This window comes from Amphiprion ocellaris, chromosome 6 (assembly GCF_022539595.1).
Source record: "Amphiprion ocellaris isolate individual 3 ecotype Okinawa chromosome 6, ASM2253959v1, whole genome shotgun sequence".
Lineage (NCBI taxonomy): Eukaryota > Metazoa > Chordata > Actinopteri > Pomacentridae > Amphiprion > Amphiprion ocellaris.
This window is the reverse complement of record NC_072771.1, coordinates 5,537,846-5,553,770: the sequence shown is the minus strand read 5'-3', so window position 1 is coordinate 5,553,770 and position 15,925 is coordinate 5,537,846. Positions and strand designations below refer to the sequence as shown.

Genomic DNA, 15,925 nt, shown 5'->3' with positions numbered 1-15,925 from the left:
GACCAGAAAGTCTCTCCATAAAAAAACATATGTATTTGTAGATTTTTCCCACCTTTGCTTGGTGTCTGAATGGAGGAGTTTGTGGATTTAGTGGAAATGATTATGAAGCCCTCTCACAGAAATGTCTGATTTATTCTGAGGCAGGTTTAAGACTGAGAAATTGGAAAACTTTATGCATTTTACACAAGAAAATGTGAAATTTTAGGAATGTAACACAAAGCAGACTAGACGTAGACACACCTTCTCATTCAATGGTTTTTATTTGATTATTTTATATATTGTAGATTAATACTGAAGACATCAGAACTATAAAAGAATACACATGGAATTATGTTGTAAACAAAAATGTGTTAATCTTCAGTAGAAAATAATACAAATAAATAAAAAGCATTGAATGAGAAGGTGTGTCCAAACTTTTGACTGGTAGTGTAATCAGTTCTTCCAGCTACATGTCAGAAAAGTTAGTTTTTTGCAGGCTTTCTTTTAAATTAGCTGTAAACTTGCCTCTTCATCTAAAAAAAAAAAAAAAAAAAAAAAAAAATCCTTGTCCCCCCACATTTCCGCTGACTTCCCGTCTTCTTTCTCCCAGCATCCGGCCGGAGCGTCCCAGTAACGTTGCGGGTCGACCCAAAGGCCAAGGACAAACCCTGGAGACATTCCTGGACCGACGCAAGAAGGAGGCCAACAAGAGCCGAGTATCCAACCACAACCGACGCACGATGGCCGACCGCAAGAGGAACAAAGGGATGATCCCGTCCTGACCGGAGAGACGAGAACCTGCTGATGTTCTGGTGTTGAAAGGTTGCATTAGTTTACAGACTGAACTTTTAGACGGTCAGCTCATTAAAAAAAACCAAAGTTGCGAGTGTGAGCCAGAGACTGACAACAAAGAATCACACCTTTATTTTTTTGCCAAGTAACAAATCAGTTTATTAAGATCCAGAGTGATAGAATGAAGCTTCTTTGACATCATAATCGACCGATAGACGACATAGGAATGAGATGCAGAGACGCCGGTGGTTTTTCCCCTCTGTAGCTTAAAGAACAATAACTGACCTGGTGATTAGATCTGGACATCGGCCTCTGATGTGCTGCTTTTACTGCTCATCTGTGTGAGCGTGTAGCGTTCAAGTGTTGCCGTCACCAAACTACCTAACGCTACTCCATGACCATCTTATTACTACGGAGCTCTGGAAAGGTCACGGCAAGAAGGTTTAGAAATCTGCTTCACATTCCCTCTGATTCATATGAACAGTCGGTCTGTTAACACGCTGCATTTAGAGGCATTTATTTCTCATTATTCATTTTAAAAAGCTGATCTGTGATGGTGAAGCTGTGTGATTTATGGTTATTGTTTCAGCTGCTTCTGTGGATGCGTCCAGCTGTTACTGAGAGATGTTTGTTCAGTTAGGGCTGAATAATCATCAGTTATGAAACTAAATCGCAATTTAAAACAAACCAGTTAGCAGATCACAAATGCCGCAGTTAAGGATATAGAAAATTGTGGCTTTGCTGTAATTCAGGTAGATTAAAACTAGAGCAGCAGTGTTTAATTGTTAATCGTCAGCTATTTTGAAGATCAGTTAATTAGTTTGAGTACTTTTTTTTGGGATACACAGTCTCTATTCTCTGATTTCAGCTGCCTAAATGTGAATATTTTCTGGTTTCTTCACTCTTTCATGACGGTAAACTGAATATCTTTGAGTTGAGGATGTCATTTCAGGCTTTGACAAACATTTGTTACCATTTTCTGAACCAAAAAACTAATCAAATAATCAAGAAAGTGATCAGCAGATTAATAAACAAGGGTAATAATCACTAGTTGCAGCCCTAATTGTCTCATGTCCAGATGACATAACATGCTGTAGCTTTTGCTACGATTACAGCTGTGACTCGTTTGTTTTTAGTCGTGTAACACACTATCAATGATCAGTACTTATATTAAAGCTATTGCACTTGAGAACTCATGAATACAAACATCTGTCATAGAAACAGCTGGATTTATCCACAGCAGCAGCAGATTGAACCAATTACCAAACATCCAGTCAGTGCTTCACCATCACAGATCAGCTTTTTAAACTGAACTAAAGCATCATTTCTCCTCTTTAAAGAATCTGAGTGTTTCCCTAAGCGTTAAACCGACACACCAGCTGTTCGTACGGATCAGAAGGAACTCCTTGAAACAGATTGTGAGGAAATGCAAATGAAAACCTTCCTACCGTGACCCTGCAGGACTCCGTAGGTTACGATGCTGTGTTTTGGAAGCATTTGCTGTTCAGAGGAGGCCTGGCGTCTCTGAAGCCTCCCTCATGTTGCCATGCACAGACTATTTTCTATGAAGAGAACAGATCTATCAGAGCGTTTTGTAACAAAGGAAAGCACATGTATGTCATTGCTTTTTGGAGTTGACATTGCAAAAAAGAAAAAAACAACATAAATACAATAATTTTTTGACATCCTTTGAGTTTGACTCATCTCTGGAGTACAGCTGCAGTTATTTGTTTATTATTCACACACTTTTGGTAAGTTTTACTGCACTGGAACATCTGACTGTTGGTGTTTAACGTAAGTAAACAGTACAGTCAAGCCCGAAATTATTCATACCCCAAGCAAATTTAGACTTAGTTACTTTTATTCAAGTTTTTTTGATTGGAAATGACACACAAGATAATGAGATGATGTAAAAGAGGCATCATTGTGGGGAAAAAAAAACATTTCTCAGCTTTTACTTAGATTTTAAAGTAACTTTAAGTCAAATTTTGCTAGGGGTATGAATAATTTCGGGCTTGACTGTAGATCTGCTTCCCTGCTCAGAGTTAGGAGGATTATTGACACTCTGTCACAACTTTATATTCATATTTACTGCAGAAACACTAGAGAAGTGTCATCTAATGTAACTGTAGACAGGAAAGTGCTCCTCTTAAATGGTAAAAAAGGAGTGAAATTAGCCAGATGGTTTTTACTGCAGCAGATATGAGTACAAAGGTTACCTGTGCAGGTGTTTCCTACAATACTCTGTAGTCCATACATGTGCAGCAGAACGGCATCTATGTGTTCTGAAACTAAAATATCTCATTTTTGTTGTGCAGACTGAGCCTTGTGTCCTCTGATGATAAAATTTACACCCTGGTTCTTGCATTTTAAGTGCACAAGGGTTCGAGTGACTTTGATTTTGTCAGAGGCTCTCTGTGCAAACATATGAACATAATTCTGTGCCCATTTATCCACTACGCTAACAAGGAAACCCACTGTGCTGCTCAACTAAAATAACCTAGTCTGGTGCACGTGAATGGAAAACAGACAGGAATGTACTCTGCACATGTGGTGGACTAGAAAGTAGTTTAATAAGATCCTTAACCCTGCAGCTGTGATTAAGCAGCCGAAGAGGACGTATGTTTGCATTTTTTACTCTTGAGTCAGGAAGCATCAGAGCAGAAAACTTTCTAAAAGGAAAGGAGCTTTAAAAATAATAAGAAAGGGAGTGAAAATCCACCTGTTGCTGCCTTGCGAGGAAAACAGATCAGTGTCATGAAAAACAAGCAAACTCATCACGTTAGAACAACCTTTTCATCTTGTAACAATAATAACATGTCGTTAAACTCATGTTCGAATGAGGTAACAGTGTGCAGACAACAGATAAGGTGAGAAATATTGCTCATGTTCACGATTTTAAAATGTTTGTTAGTAATTACTGACGACATTCAATTTTTTATGCAGTGTCTGATTTAGAAAAACACAAACAGTAGCCTGAAGACAAAAATGCCAGAACCAAACTATTGTAATATATAATAGAATAAAATATTTTGAAGCCAAGGCTCTAGAATGAAAACATAACATGATCCTGGGATCAAAAATAGACGCTTTAATGGGTTTTAATTGGGATGTTTTTTGTCTTTAAGGTCCTGAGTGTAACTTTTTATGCTAATAAATTGTGGAAGCTGAGGTTAAAAATGATTATTTCTCTGAATATATGATTTAGATCTTACTGAAGGCACAGATTGGACATAATCTTTGAAGCAGATCTGTACCCACCTTGGCTAAAATTTGTGCACCAACAAGCCAAAAATGTCCCCAGAGGTTGCATTACAGTTAATCACATCCGTTAATTAACCCGTTTCCTCATTCAAACATGAGTTTCATAATGAAAATAATTCCAGTTATCATCTTCATATGAAGCCTTTTATGTCGTAATGAGAAATGTTTATTGTTATAACATGACAAGTCATATTAAAGTGAAAATTTCCTTGCTAGAACAATAAACCTTTGACATTACAGCACTGATACTGATGTTTTTCTTTTTATAAACGTGGCAGTAATATGCTTCCATACATTTCAGCTGCAGCCACAAACCTCCTTGTTGAACGTCTTCAACAGTAATAGTTTAAAACAGAAGAACTACAACTAAATGAGCTGCTGTAACATATAGATCTCAGGTTGTAAAGCATATTTAAAGAGGTGCTTTGTGTTTCCATCATAAGGCGTGTTAAGGACAAGTGAAAACACTTCAATTCCCCACGTAAGTTACCGACTCCTGCACTACGACTACACAACCTCTACAACTAACACTGGATTGCAAAGATCGGACACCGGACGAAGCTTGGTCCACTGTGGTGAGTTGGTTATTGACATCATTTGGACCTAAAGTGAACACTGACGCTGGCCGGGCGATCGACACGTTCATGCTCACAACCAGAAAACACTGAAAGTCTGTCAGTCGGCTCAGAAATACTCGCTGAGGTTGTCAGTTTGTAAATGTTTAGTCACCGCTGTAGGTCAACACACACAAACATATCCACAGCTGTACAGTAACAAGATCCCAGGAAGAAGTACTGTTTACACACAACAGTACCGCTACAGTACTTCATAGTATTGTGTTTATTCTACCACCGCTGTGTCTGTGAGACCCACCTGAAGGTCGGAGGTTCAAATCCGACGGCTGCTCAGCTGCTGTGACGAGTTCATATTTGCTCCCACAATCCACTGCGGGAAGGAGGAAGCTTTGAGGTCAGTTTAAAAAAGAAAACGGCTACCGGAGTGTCGCTGAGGTGGAGACGAGATGATTCCCAGAGCTGCTGCAGCAGAGACGAGGCGAGGCGACCGTTAACTGTCTTTACAGACGCTGCCTGGAGGACAGAAGGAAAGAATCAGACGTCTGAAGGTCGAGATCAGGCAGTAAATCAATAAACAGGCTGGTGGAGGAACAGGAAATTACTTGGAGGTGTTTTCTGTGTTGGTCTTTGGTGAAAAACTGAGAGTATTGAGGCAGAAAGGTCAAATTAGACCTCTAATGCCTCCATTTTTGTATCCTATGATATGAAACTATCATGTCAAATATCTCGGTTCATGGATGACATCAGATGGGACAGATATGAGATACACACTACCAGTCAAAAGTCTGGACACATCTTCTCTTTCAATGGTTTATATTTAGTTATTTTCTTCACTGTAGATTATTACCGAACACATCAAAACTATAAAAGATACACGTGGAATAAAGTTGTAAACAAATAAGTGTTAATCTCCAGTATTAATCTACAATGTAGAAAATTATACAAATAAATAAAAAGCACTGAATGAAAAGGTGTGTCCAAACTTTTGACTGGTAGTGTAGAGTAGCAATGGCAAGAACAGCATTTATGAAATGAAAAATACACTGACAAATAAGAAAATAGCAATTAGGATCCGTATGAGGACTCTCAGCTGCTGCATCCTACCAGTTCTGATGTACGGATGTGAATCTTGGAACATAAATAAATAATTAAATGTGACACACTTACAGAAGCATGTTACGTTTATCTTATACGGACAGAATAAGCAACAAAGACGTTTTAAAATTACTAAACACAAATTATACGCTACTGAACAAAATTAGGAAATGGCAAGCAACATTTGAAGCTAATTATCTTCTGAGTTTTAAACTACTCTGACAGAGTCTGACCATTTGTAGAAATTTATATGAATTTAAAGATTAATTGATAATGAAACCAGCTTGTACTTGCAGCCCTATTTTACATTCAGTGCTGTTTTTACCCGGTTAACTAAAGGCTCATGAGGCTCAGATTCAGGTCACTTTATTCAACAAAACATCTATTACAGAAAAAAAAAAAAACTTAACAGATGCTCGGACAGTTTTAGACAATGAATTAAATATGATATTTTCCAACAAAGTCAGCATGAACTGGACTATTTTACATCCCCAAAAAGAATTGACAGAAAAAAATATATAATCCACTCAGTGTTAAATTTTATTGTTTGCTAAGATGTTACATCTGTTAAGTTTAAATGAAACTACTGTCAATAATTCATTGTTGGTTTTGTTTGGGGATTTTTTAATACATAGTGAAATAAATGCTGCTGTAAATTAGACCCACTCCTTCATGGACTTTAGAGGTAGAATAATCATTATCAACGCACTTCATGTACTGCTGCAACTTTATTCTGCAAGGGATGAAACAGAATATTCCCTTTTTGCATAATCTGGATGAAATGAATCTACGTTTTTAAACACTGCAAGATGCAATGAAACAAATGGTCATAGTTGTCATATTAATATTTAAGGTGTGTTGATTGATCCACGATTTTAACTCTCAGCATTAAACCTTAAAATTAGCTGGTTGTCTTTTAGTGAGTCAAAATATTTTTTCCACAATAATTTTCTTCACAAATAAATTTTCCCACAAATTAATAACGATGAATATAAAAAAAAAATGACTGATGTTTACCTCTATCATCATTGTTAATGTTGGAGTCCATCGGTGTTAAGGTCTAAATTCAGGTTGCAACACGTTTAATTACAAAAATGGCTCACTAAACTCACAGTTCTGCATATAAGGTATTATGTACAGATTATTAGTATTTTGATAACAACATCCTGAGACTGTACAGACATAATCCTTTAAATTTGAATATTAAACTGTTCTTTTTGTAAATAAATTAATTCAGTGACTTTATCAAGTATTAAAGTAAATCTAACATTTCATCATGTTGTTAGCCGACCAATTGAAGTAAACTGTCCTCTGCAGGAACAACAGTTACATGACCTCAGAAACAAGCCACAACTTCACAGGTAAATCTAAGGTGTGATCTGGTACTTAAACAGCTCTGCACTCCTTAATACCAATTAGTTGATGTGAATGAACTGGAAATCTTGCATATAGAAGTATTGGAACTCACTGAGGATGCTGCGTTTGCACAGAGGACAGGTGTGTTGCAGCAGCAGCCAGGGGTCGACACAATCTCTGTGGTACTCATGAAGACACGGCAACACCCGCAAACACTGCACGACAACAAGACAAACAGGAAGTTCAACACTACTACAGCAACATAATCCTAAAGCAGGACAAAAGGCAGAATGTACAGGTGTTTTCTACATCATCACTTGTGCTTCACTTCTTCCTGAGGTTTTCCTGCAGCATCACAGCAGCCTGCAGGGAGAATAAAGAGCTCATTTCACTAGTTTAAGCCTCCTCCGTCCTCCATCCTCCTGCCTCTGACCTGGAATTTAACCTTGGTGTGCCAAAATGAAGGACGTCTCTACTCATAAAATGCATTCTGAGGAGGCGAGGATACACAGGTGCATCATCACACACAAAAGAGGCAAACACACAGCGGAATAGACAACACAGAACACACAAACGCTGAGGAGAGGAGGAGGAGTTCACTGTGTTGTTGCTGCTGTACTTTATCATGTACTGCGCTGCACATTCACCTGCTTTACTTTACACTGCTTCACACTGAAATACACCTGACTAAACGAACGACCAAGACTGCTGCTAAGGTCTCTGTCTACTGTATTGTTTTGTGCGATATTTTATTGTTTTTATTGTGGTTTTTTTTTTTACATTTTTAAAACATTTTAAATTAGATTTTTATTGTTTGTTTATTGTGACACTTGTGTGAGCTGCTGCATAACAAATCACCCCTCAAGGGACAGATAATAAAGCTAAAGTTGAAAACATGTTGGGAGCAGGACTGACAAATGTGTGTGTAATATATCACTCACTTATTATATATATCACTGTGTATATGTGGAGTATTCTATTGTGTGTCAGGATTCTTTTATACTTCACTACATGTGTGTGTTATCTAGAAAGGATAAAATAAATCTGACATTTATACACTGCCTTCACATTATGCTACGTTATAAATTGAATTAAATATACAGCAGACTGTATGTTATTATAGAATAACATACAGTCTGCTCTCCTGATAGAGATAATAACTTGAGATTTCTCTGAAATATCAGGAAAAGAACATCTCATGCTGTTAAATTAACGCTGCCTCAACTCCTTTCTCCTCCTCCACACAAATCTCAGTTAGGAGGCACGTTGAGCTGAAGAATTAAGGATGAACAAATCGTGAAAAGAGAAGCTGCAGTCAGTGTTGCTCACCTGGTTGTTGTTGAACGGCTCCAGACAAACAGCACAGTTGTCCGTCTCCACCGGGTCGCACCAGGGTTTGGGCTGACGGTAAGTTTTGGTCTTCAGGGACGACATCCTCTTCAGAACGTCCTGCTTAGGGAGGAGCTGAAGATACAACACAGCAGAATGTCTTATTATGTTTAATCTAAATGAAAGAAGCCCTGTGTGCTGCAGTTTTTTGTCTTTACATCACATCTGTGTGTTGACATAAAAACACACCGACACAGAACAGGATCTGGTTAGAGACGTCTAATGTTTCTGCTGCTGACTTCAGACTAATTTTTTTTAAAGTGTTCCTTCATGTTCCTTCATGTTCCTCCCACACTGAGACACTAATGTGTTTGTTCTGACACTTCAGAGAAGAAAGAGAACATCAGTTACAAAGAGGGATTTATTTTGATAAACCTGAAAGCTCTCAGAAACTACGAGATCTTGATCTAAAGTAAGTTTTTGTTTGTTGCACAGCATGAGCCGATCATGATCCAAAGAATACATAAAGAGGTTTAGACACAGACACAATAATGTTGGTTTATGATAGAAACAACAAACATGTTGACTAACTATTGCTTCAGGTAGCTGCATATGTAGCATTTCAACATTTCCATGAGTCAGTAACATAAAAATTGAGGAATTTATGAACTTTAATAACATCTTAGCCCCTCAATAATCAGCAAAACATTGAAACTACACTATACTCATATACTGAAAGTTTAAGCTGCAATCCCACACCACAGAAATAATCTCATTTTTAGCTGAAAAAGTGCTAGCATTAGCTCCACAATTTACTCATTATACAGAATAAGCAGATTTTATTCATAGATTACACTTATTAATAGATCAGTGTGTAAATTAATGCTACAGCTGATAAATCTGAGTTACTATTATTTACTCTGCATACTGCTGGGTAGCTTATGAACCGTCCACTTATGTAGCTTTATCTTTATCTATAATACATCATAATATATTTGATAACTTTTGTATAATTAATCTGAATCCCCAATGTAAATAAAGTTATCAGTGACACCATATTTTGATAATGATTTAGTTCATGTTTGTTTTACTGTTGAACAATGAAAAGTTCACTATTTGCTATTTATATTACAATTATTTTATATTGCACAAACTAATGACAAATTAGAGTATTTCTAATATTTAGTTAACATCATTATCAGCACATTTTATTAACTACCAATTTGTCATTAATTAATGATGGTGATTAGAAAAGTGATAATGTATCAAAAAATGTGAATACTCAAGTAAAGTACAAGTGAAAACTGTACCTAGTTCACTGTGCATCATATACGTTATCAGAGAATTAGAAAAGACAGAAATAACGTATAGGATTTGTTATACAACTGTCTCCGTCCAGCTCAGCCAATCAGATCTAGAGACGTCCCTGTGATGCGATGAGCAGGTGGACAGTTTACCTCCAGGTCGTCGTTCAGCTCGTGGTCCTGGTACTGCCAGCGAGCCTGAACGATGACTCCTGTACTGAGGATGAGCGCCACCAGCAGGACAGTGTCCCACAGTTGCTGCAAGTATTTCTGCAGACAGCAGAGAAGAGCAGCAACACTTTAACATCTGGTCCATTTTACTAACACTCTGTTTATCAGTCGGCACAGAATGATTCAGAAAACGTCTGAGAAGTTTGGAGAAAGAATTTTTTGAAGCTGATTTTGATCAAAATAAATCCTGATACATCTGAAATGGCAACAGGTCAGTATATACACTACTGTTCAAAAGTTTGGGGTCACCCAGGCAGTTTCATGATTTCCATGAAAACTCCCACTTTTATCCATGTGCTAACATAACTGCACAAGGGTTTTCTAATCATCAATGAGCCTTTCAACACCATTAGCTAACACAATGTAGCATTAGAACACAGGAGTGATGGTTGCTGGAAATGTTCCTCTGTACCTCTATGGAGATATTCCATTAAAAATCAGCTGTTTCCAGCTACAATAGTCATTTACCACATTAACAATGTCTACACTGGATTTATCATTTGTTTAACGTCATCTTCATTGAAAAAAATGCTTTTCTTTTAAAAATAAGGACATTTCTAAGTGACCCCAAGCTTTTGAACGGTAGTGTAGATTAGGGATGTTCTGATCAGGTTATTTTTTTACCCCTAATAAAATTTGAGTCATTTAATATGGATTATTTGCTGATACCAAATCTAATTTACCAAGTTCTAATCTGTCACCATTTCCCTACATGATACACACTTCAAGTGCATTAAAATGATAAAAATGAATTCAGTGTATGTGCAATGCATTTGTGCATCCAGTAGGGCACTGTCTGAAATGTTGTGTTTAAAGTATTGGATGTATGGAGAAACCCTGTCTGCTCTACATGCATGCCAGAAAATCTACTTTATATTAGGCGTAGTACTCTTACTGCTTAATACTCTAGTAACCAGAGACGGTGGTCACTTGACTACACGCAGTTCATGTTGGCTAGCAGGGAGCATTAATGGTTGTTCAGCTAGCCATGGCCACCATGACAATATACACAGTGTCCATAAAGTCTCTTTACAATTTGAAGAATTTATTACAAAGGCAGTTGATATCTTAACCAGACTTGTTTTAATGTAATCAGTGTTTATTAAAGTTTGTAATCACATTGAAATTGTGTGCTTCAGGTATCCTGTTGGTGAAAGAGGGACTGTTAAATGAAACCCTAAAAAATGGCTACTCCTCAGACCGGTGGATTGGAAGGGATGGGCTGATTCCTTGGCCACCATGTTCACCAGATATCACTCCCTGGGACTTCTTTCTGTGGGTTATGTTAAAGACATCATGTTTAGAACAAAGATACGGGACATTACTGACTTGAAGCAAAATATTTCTGATGCCATTGCCACCACTGATGAGGTTATGCTACAGTGAACATTGCAAGAAATCAAGTCTTGATGTGCTTTGTGCAACTAATGGTGTCCATATAGAGGTGCATTAAATGAGGTAGAAAAAAACTTTGATAACCACTGATTACAATAAAACAAATCTGGCTAATATGTCTTATCAACTGCCTTCGTAATAAATTCTTAAAATTGTAAAGAGACTTTATGGACACCCTGTATTTCTGTGACAGTTAATGACCACCAACCAGAGTCCATGTGTTTCAAACAAGCTCTATATGACCAGGAGAGCATATGTTTCATTGTAAATTTAAAAAAAAAAAAAAAAAAAAAGGCTTTGTGACCCAAACACAATATCAGCACAGGACATATTATGTGCATTGTTATCAGTTTGTGCTATTGATTAGAAAACTATTCCAAATGTGGACCCCTAGCATCCTGCCATCTTCCATTAAGACACCTGTGGGACAGTAGGTGCAGGTAGGTGGGTAGTAGAATCAGGTTCTTGCTGATAGCAAACACTTACAAAAATGCCTCGATCGACGCAGGTTCAGATCTTTGAGATGTGATCAGAACAACCCCAATGCAGATTTTTTTGACCCATTAAGTAAATCTCAGAGTCAACTTTGTTCTCTTTTCCTATTTTCCACGCTGTTGGCTTCATGTAGCTCCCACTGGGACCACAAACAAGCTTTAATGTGAAAATCTGTGGAGTCCGTTTAGCACTACAGCAGCTTAAAAAGAAGGAATGCTATTGAGGTGAAAGTTCTGTCCGTTCTGTTTCCCCACCTGGACCTGAGAGTTGGTCTCTCCCGTGCAGATGACCCCCTGCCACTCTCCGTAGCGCCCGCCTCTCGATGGACCACAGCTGGACCACAGCGTTAGCGTGGCTCCCTGCCCCAAACACAGCAGCATGAAGCTCACCGTCAGCCCAGCCTTCATCTGTTCACTCACCACTCACACACTGTCAGCTGAAGACTGCAGCTCACCAGGTCGTCCTGCAGGATCGTCTTGTATGTGATTTTTGCTGTCGCATGAAGGCCCCTGCCAAAAGGTCAGCTGACATTTAGAGCCAATAAAATCCCCCATCACCACATTTACACTATAAACTTGAGATTAAAAACTAACCTGAGCCACGTTGGAAAAAATTCTGGCTATAAAAGCCCTTGGAAAGGGTGTGGTTACTTAAACATACCAGCCAATTTCTCATTTTAGTTACACCAGCTGTTTTCATTTTGTTTATTTACTCGCTTGTTTTTGTTTTGGGGGCACGGAGCAAATGTTCTGTTGGACTGGTTTACATGTTACACATATTTTAAAGAGAAAAACCTTCAGAAACAACAAAAAATAGTTTACTTTGCGTGTGGTGACGTGCAGTAAAACTCTACAGAATGCAAAAAAAATGCAGAAAATCTGGTGCTGCCAGATTAAACTTACAGGTTTGTATGACTGGTTTACATTTGAGTAACTCTTTCAAAAAGAAAGAAGTTGTCATTTATTTTCTCTAAACATTGTTCCTTGTCAGCACATATACAGTCACATATATGCACCTGTTCAGTGCAGCTTCCACTCCTGAACATACTTTCTAGTCTTCTGATCTGATGCATTTTAAAGCACTTTGTTTCCTTGAAACAACATTATGACCTTTCAAAATCTGCAAGCAGATGTGACATATTACATGTCAGCCTGTCGCAATTATTACATAATGACACGGTGGGGATTATTGGAGCTGAGTGTAATCACTTTTCATAACCGTTACAATTTCCATTCATCTTTCTAAAAACATCTGGTTGAAACTAACAGAAACGCGATATTTAATCACTGTTGTCACGTCATTTTCCACTTTTTGTGCCCCTTTCTCCTTCTGTTGTGGTTTAATGTTGCCAAATACTTATTCTGAGGTGCTTGACTTTTAATATTCGACTGACAACAATTCAGTTTAGTTGCACATCACAGCACCACTATATGCACAATTTGTCAGATGTGGAGCTCAAAGGCACAAATACCACTGATCCAAAACTAACAGACGCACAAAACAAACAGAGCAAGACAACTGTATCATCGGTCACAATTATTTGTATGACAATTAATCGTCGACTAAAATATCATAATCCTGATCATTTTATCTGTAACTGATTCATAAAGTAAGCTGTTGTTTTTGATCCGTTATATGAGGAGTGGGTTCATTTAAAAGTGAAACAGATGTTTTGTACCTGAGCAAAGCTCCGATCAGCTTGGTGACGTTTTCTGATGTCTGGATCACAATGATGGGCTTGGACAGCACCTGAGAGAGATCCATCTACCGAAGAAACATTTCAGGTTAGAAACCACCCATTTTTACACCTGGACTTCAGATTTCTGTCATCAAAAACAACATATACTGATACTAAACAAAGACACTGTAAACATTTAACAATGAATAAAAGCCGTCTCTTGCTGTAACAACATGCAAAAATAATGAAGCGCAGGAACATTTAAAACTCACTGTAAAGGATGTTGTTTTTTCTGCTGTTATGATTTAAAAACACAGAGAAATAGACCTAGATAGTGTAGAACGACTTTTACCTCGCTGACGGTGTTTTGGTTGAGAGCCAGGATGATCAGCGCCGAAGCTCCGAGGACCAAAGCTCGCTTCATCTTCAACACAGATGACAGAATGTGACATTTCAGGCCTGAAAACTCACTGACCGATCGCATATATGACGACAGATTCACATCCAAAACTTACAGAGAGGCAAACTGGAAGCAGGTAGTGCAGCATTAAGTATCATCAACAGCATTTAATCACAAAATGAGCCCTTTTCCAGCAGCGACTTACTTTATTGACCACTGCATCAGCGAAGGACTCCTGGTTCCCGGTGGAGGCTTTGCTGTCGTCCATCTCTACAGGCACCACTCCGATCCACGGCTCCTGGTTTTTGGTGTCGTCTTCATCTTTTCCTCCGCTTACCTGGGTCTCCTCATCTCGAACCTGAGGACAGAGTGGAAATTTGAATAACTCCTCTCTCAAATCACTTTAAAATAATGAACCATACAATATCACTGACAGTGAAACTTCTATTTTCACAGAAGATCCAGTGGAGAAGCTGCCTCTGCACTGGTTTAGTTGTTACAAACCATTTCAGTCCTCTCCATTCAGAAAAAAACCTTAAGCTCCTTTAAGAAACACGTTCCTTTTCATTAATTTGACGACATCTGAGTGTCAGCTTCATGTCTGAAAAAGCACACGGCTCATTTTTTCTGTAAAAGTTACTATGATAAATGTAACAAGTCAGACTGCGTAACATTTCTGTATTACCTTCAACTGGGCACAAGTCTAAACGTTACCCAGCTGCATTACCTGACAGGTACATCCAGGAGATATGATTACAGGTGTGGGAAGTTACAATGCAGCGCCAATAATTATCCATAAAACTCACAGAGATGCGACAGACACAGCTTGCAGCCAAAATCTCAAAAATACCTGTCTCATTCACTTTGCATTAAAATTTCACATCGATTACAAACTGAAACAACGTTAAAAAAAAAAAAAAATTTTAATGTGACAAAGACAGCCGACAACAGATCAGATTAATAAAACTCACCTATAATAAAAGCAATCATAGTTTTGATGAAACACTGACAGGAGATGAAGTTTAGTTTTTTGGTACCAGCTGTCTTTCCTTTGAGTTTGTATTTATTCTTCATATTGTTTTTGTAGAGTCTTTTTTAATTCTATTTTTGACAGTTGTGTTGTCTGTTCTTTAACTAGACTTCCAAGAAAGCCCTGCATAAGCATTCCTATGTGCCTAAACTGTTTGTGTACAAATGGTAAATAAAAATCTTTATTAGATACCCGCAGCATCAGACAGCAACAGGCTTCATATGAGCATCTCAAAGGAGAGAGAGATGCTGCATTTACACAAATGATTACTTATAATTAGAAATAATACCTGACATGCAGATAGGATCGATCTGGATCTAACAACAGGTCACACTGTCAACTTTTATTCACCTCACAGTTTATCAGCTGCAGTGAAATCAATAAAATAAAAAGGTTTTAACTTGGATACTTTAAATAGGGAGAATCTTTTCCAGGAATAGACTGTATGTATACACAGACTGTATATCTACAGTCTATAGTGGCAGCCCTGATGTTCTCTTGTACCCACATTTACCGTTTGATTAACGGTCCAGACAGTCATCGTTCAGGTTTCATCATAAATCATTCCTTTACAGGCTGACTCACCAGAACCAGGTCTCCCTCCAGCTGTTCTCGCTCCTCGTCCCGGTTCTCCGAGCTCCCGCTGCCCTTGCTGGGCTCCACCACCTCCCCTTGGAGCACGGCGCTGACGCCGGGCCGCTGCTGCACGAACACCTCCACCAGAGCGACCTGCTCCGCCGCCACCAGCAGCCCCGGCCATCGCAACAGGAGCAGCGGCAACGTAAGGCAGAGACAGCAGCAGCGAGCTACAGCCATGACCGGAGGAACAACGGGGAGAAAACAGCCGAACACTGTCATGAACACAGCGTCCCGATCAGCTGTCAGCCTTCATTTCTCGGAGGAGCCGCAGCGGGTTTGTTCGCTCGCAGCTCCTCGAACAATGTAAACAAGCGGCGCAGCTTCCGGCTCCGACCAGGAACAGGAAGAGGATTATAATCTTGA

At 38.6% G+C, this 15,925-nt stretch overlaps 2 protein-coding genes across 3 annotated transcripts in view; one reads left to right on the top strand and one right to left on the bottom strand.

The window, feature by feature from the left end:
- Positions 1-2,456, top strand: part of ascc2 (activating signal cointegrator 1 complex subunit 2) — a 23,286-nt gene extending 20,830 nt beyond the window's left edge. The window contains exon 19 of the mRNA XM_023266012.3: positions 590-2,456. Within this exon, the coding sequence (XP_023121780.2) occupies positions 590-761 (172 nt within the window). The 3' untranslated portion in view covers positions 762-2,456. The remainder of the gene's footprint in view (positions 1-589) is intronic.
- Positions 114-15,925, bottom strand: rnf215 (ring finger protein 215). 2 transcript variants are annotated; one of them, XM_023266013.3, is made up of 10 exons: positions 15,509-15,925; positions 14,099-14,251; positions 13,846-13,917; positions 13,494-13,579; positions 12,270-12,324; positions 12,070-12,174; positions 9,848-9,964; positions 8,391-8,525; positions 7,174-7,276; positions 114-5,123 (listed from the first exon to the last, which is right to left on the bottom strand). In XM_023266013.3, the coding sequence occupies exons 1-10, from the start codon at positions 15,779-15,781 to the stop codon at positions 5,101-5,103; spliced, it is 1,122 nt and encodes a 373-aa protein (XP_023121781.1). In that variant the 5' UTR covers positions 15,782-15,925; the 3' UTR covers positions 114-5,100. The 2 variants fall into 2 exon arrangements, with proteins under 2 accessions (XP_023121781.1, XP_035802209.1); XM_035946316.2 differs by lacking the exon at positions 9,848-9,964.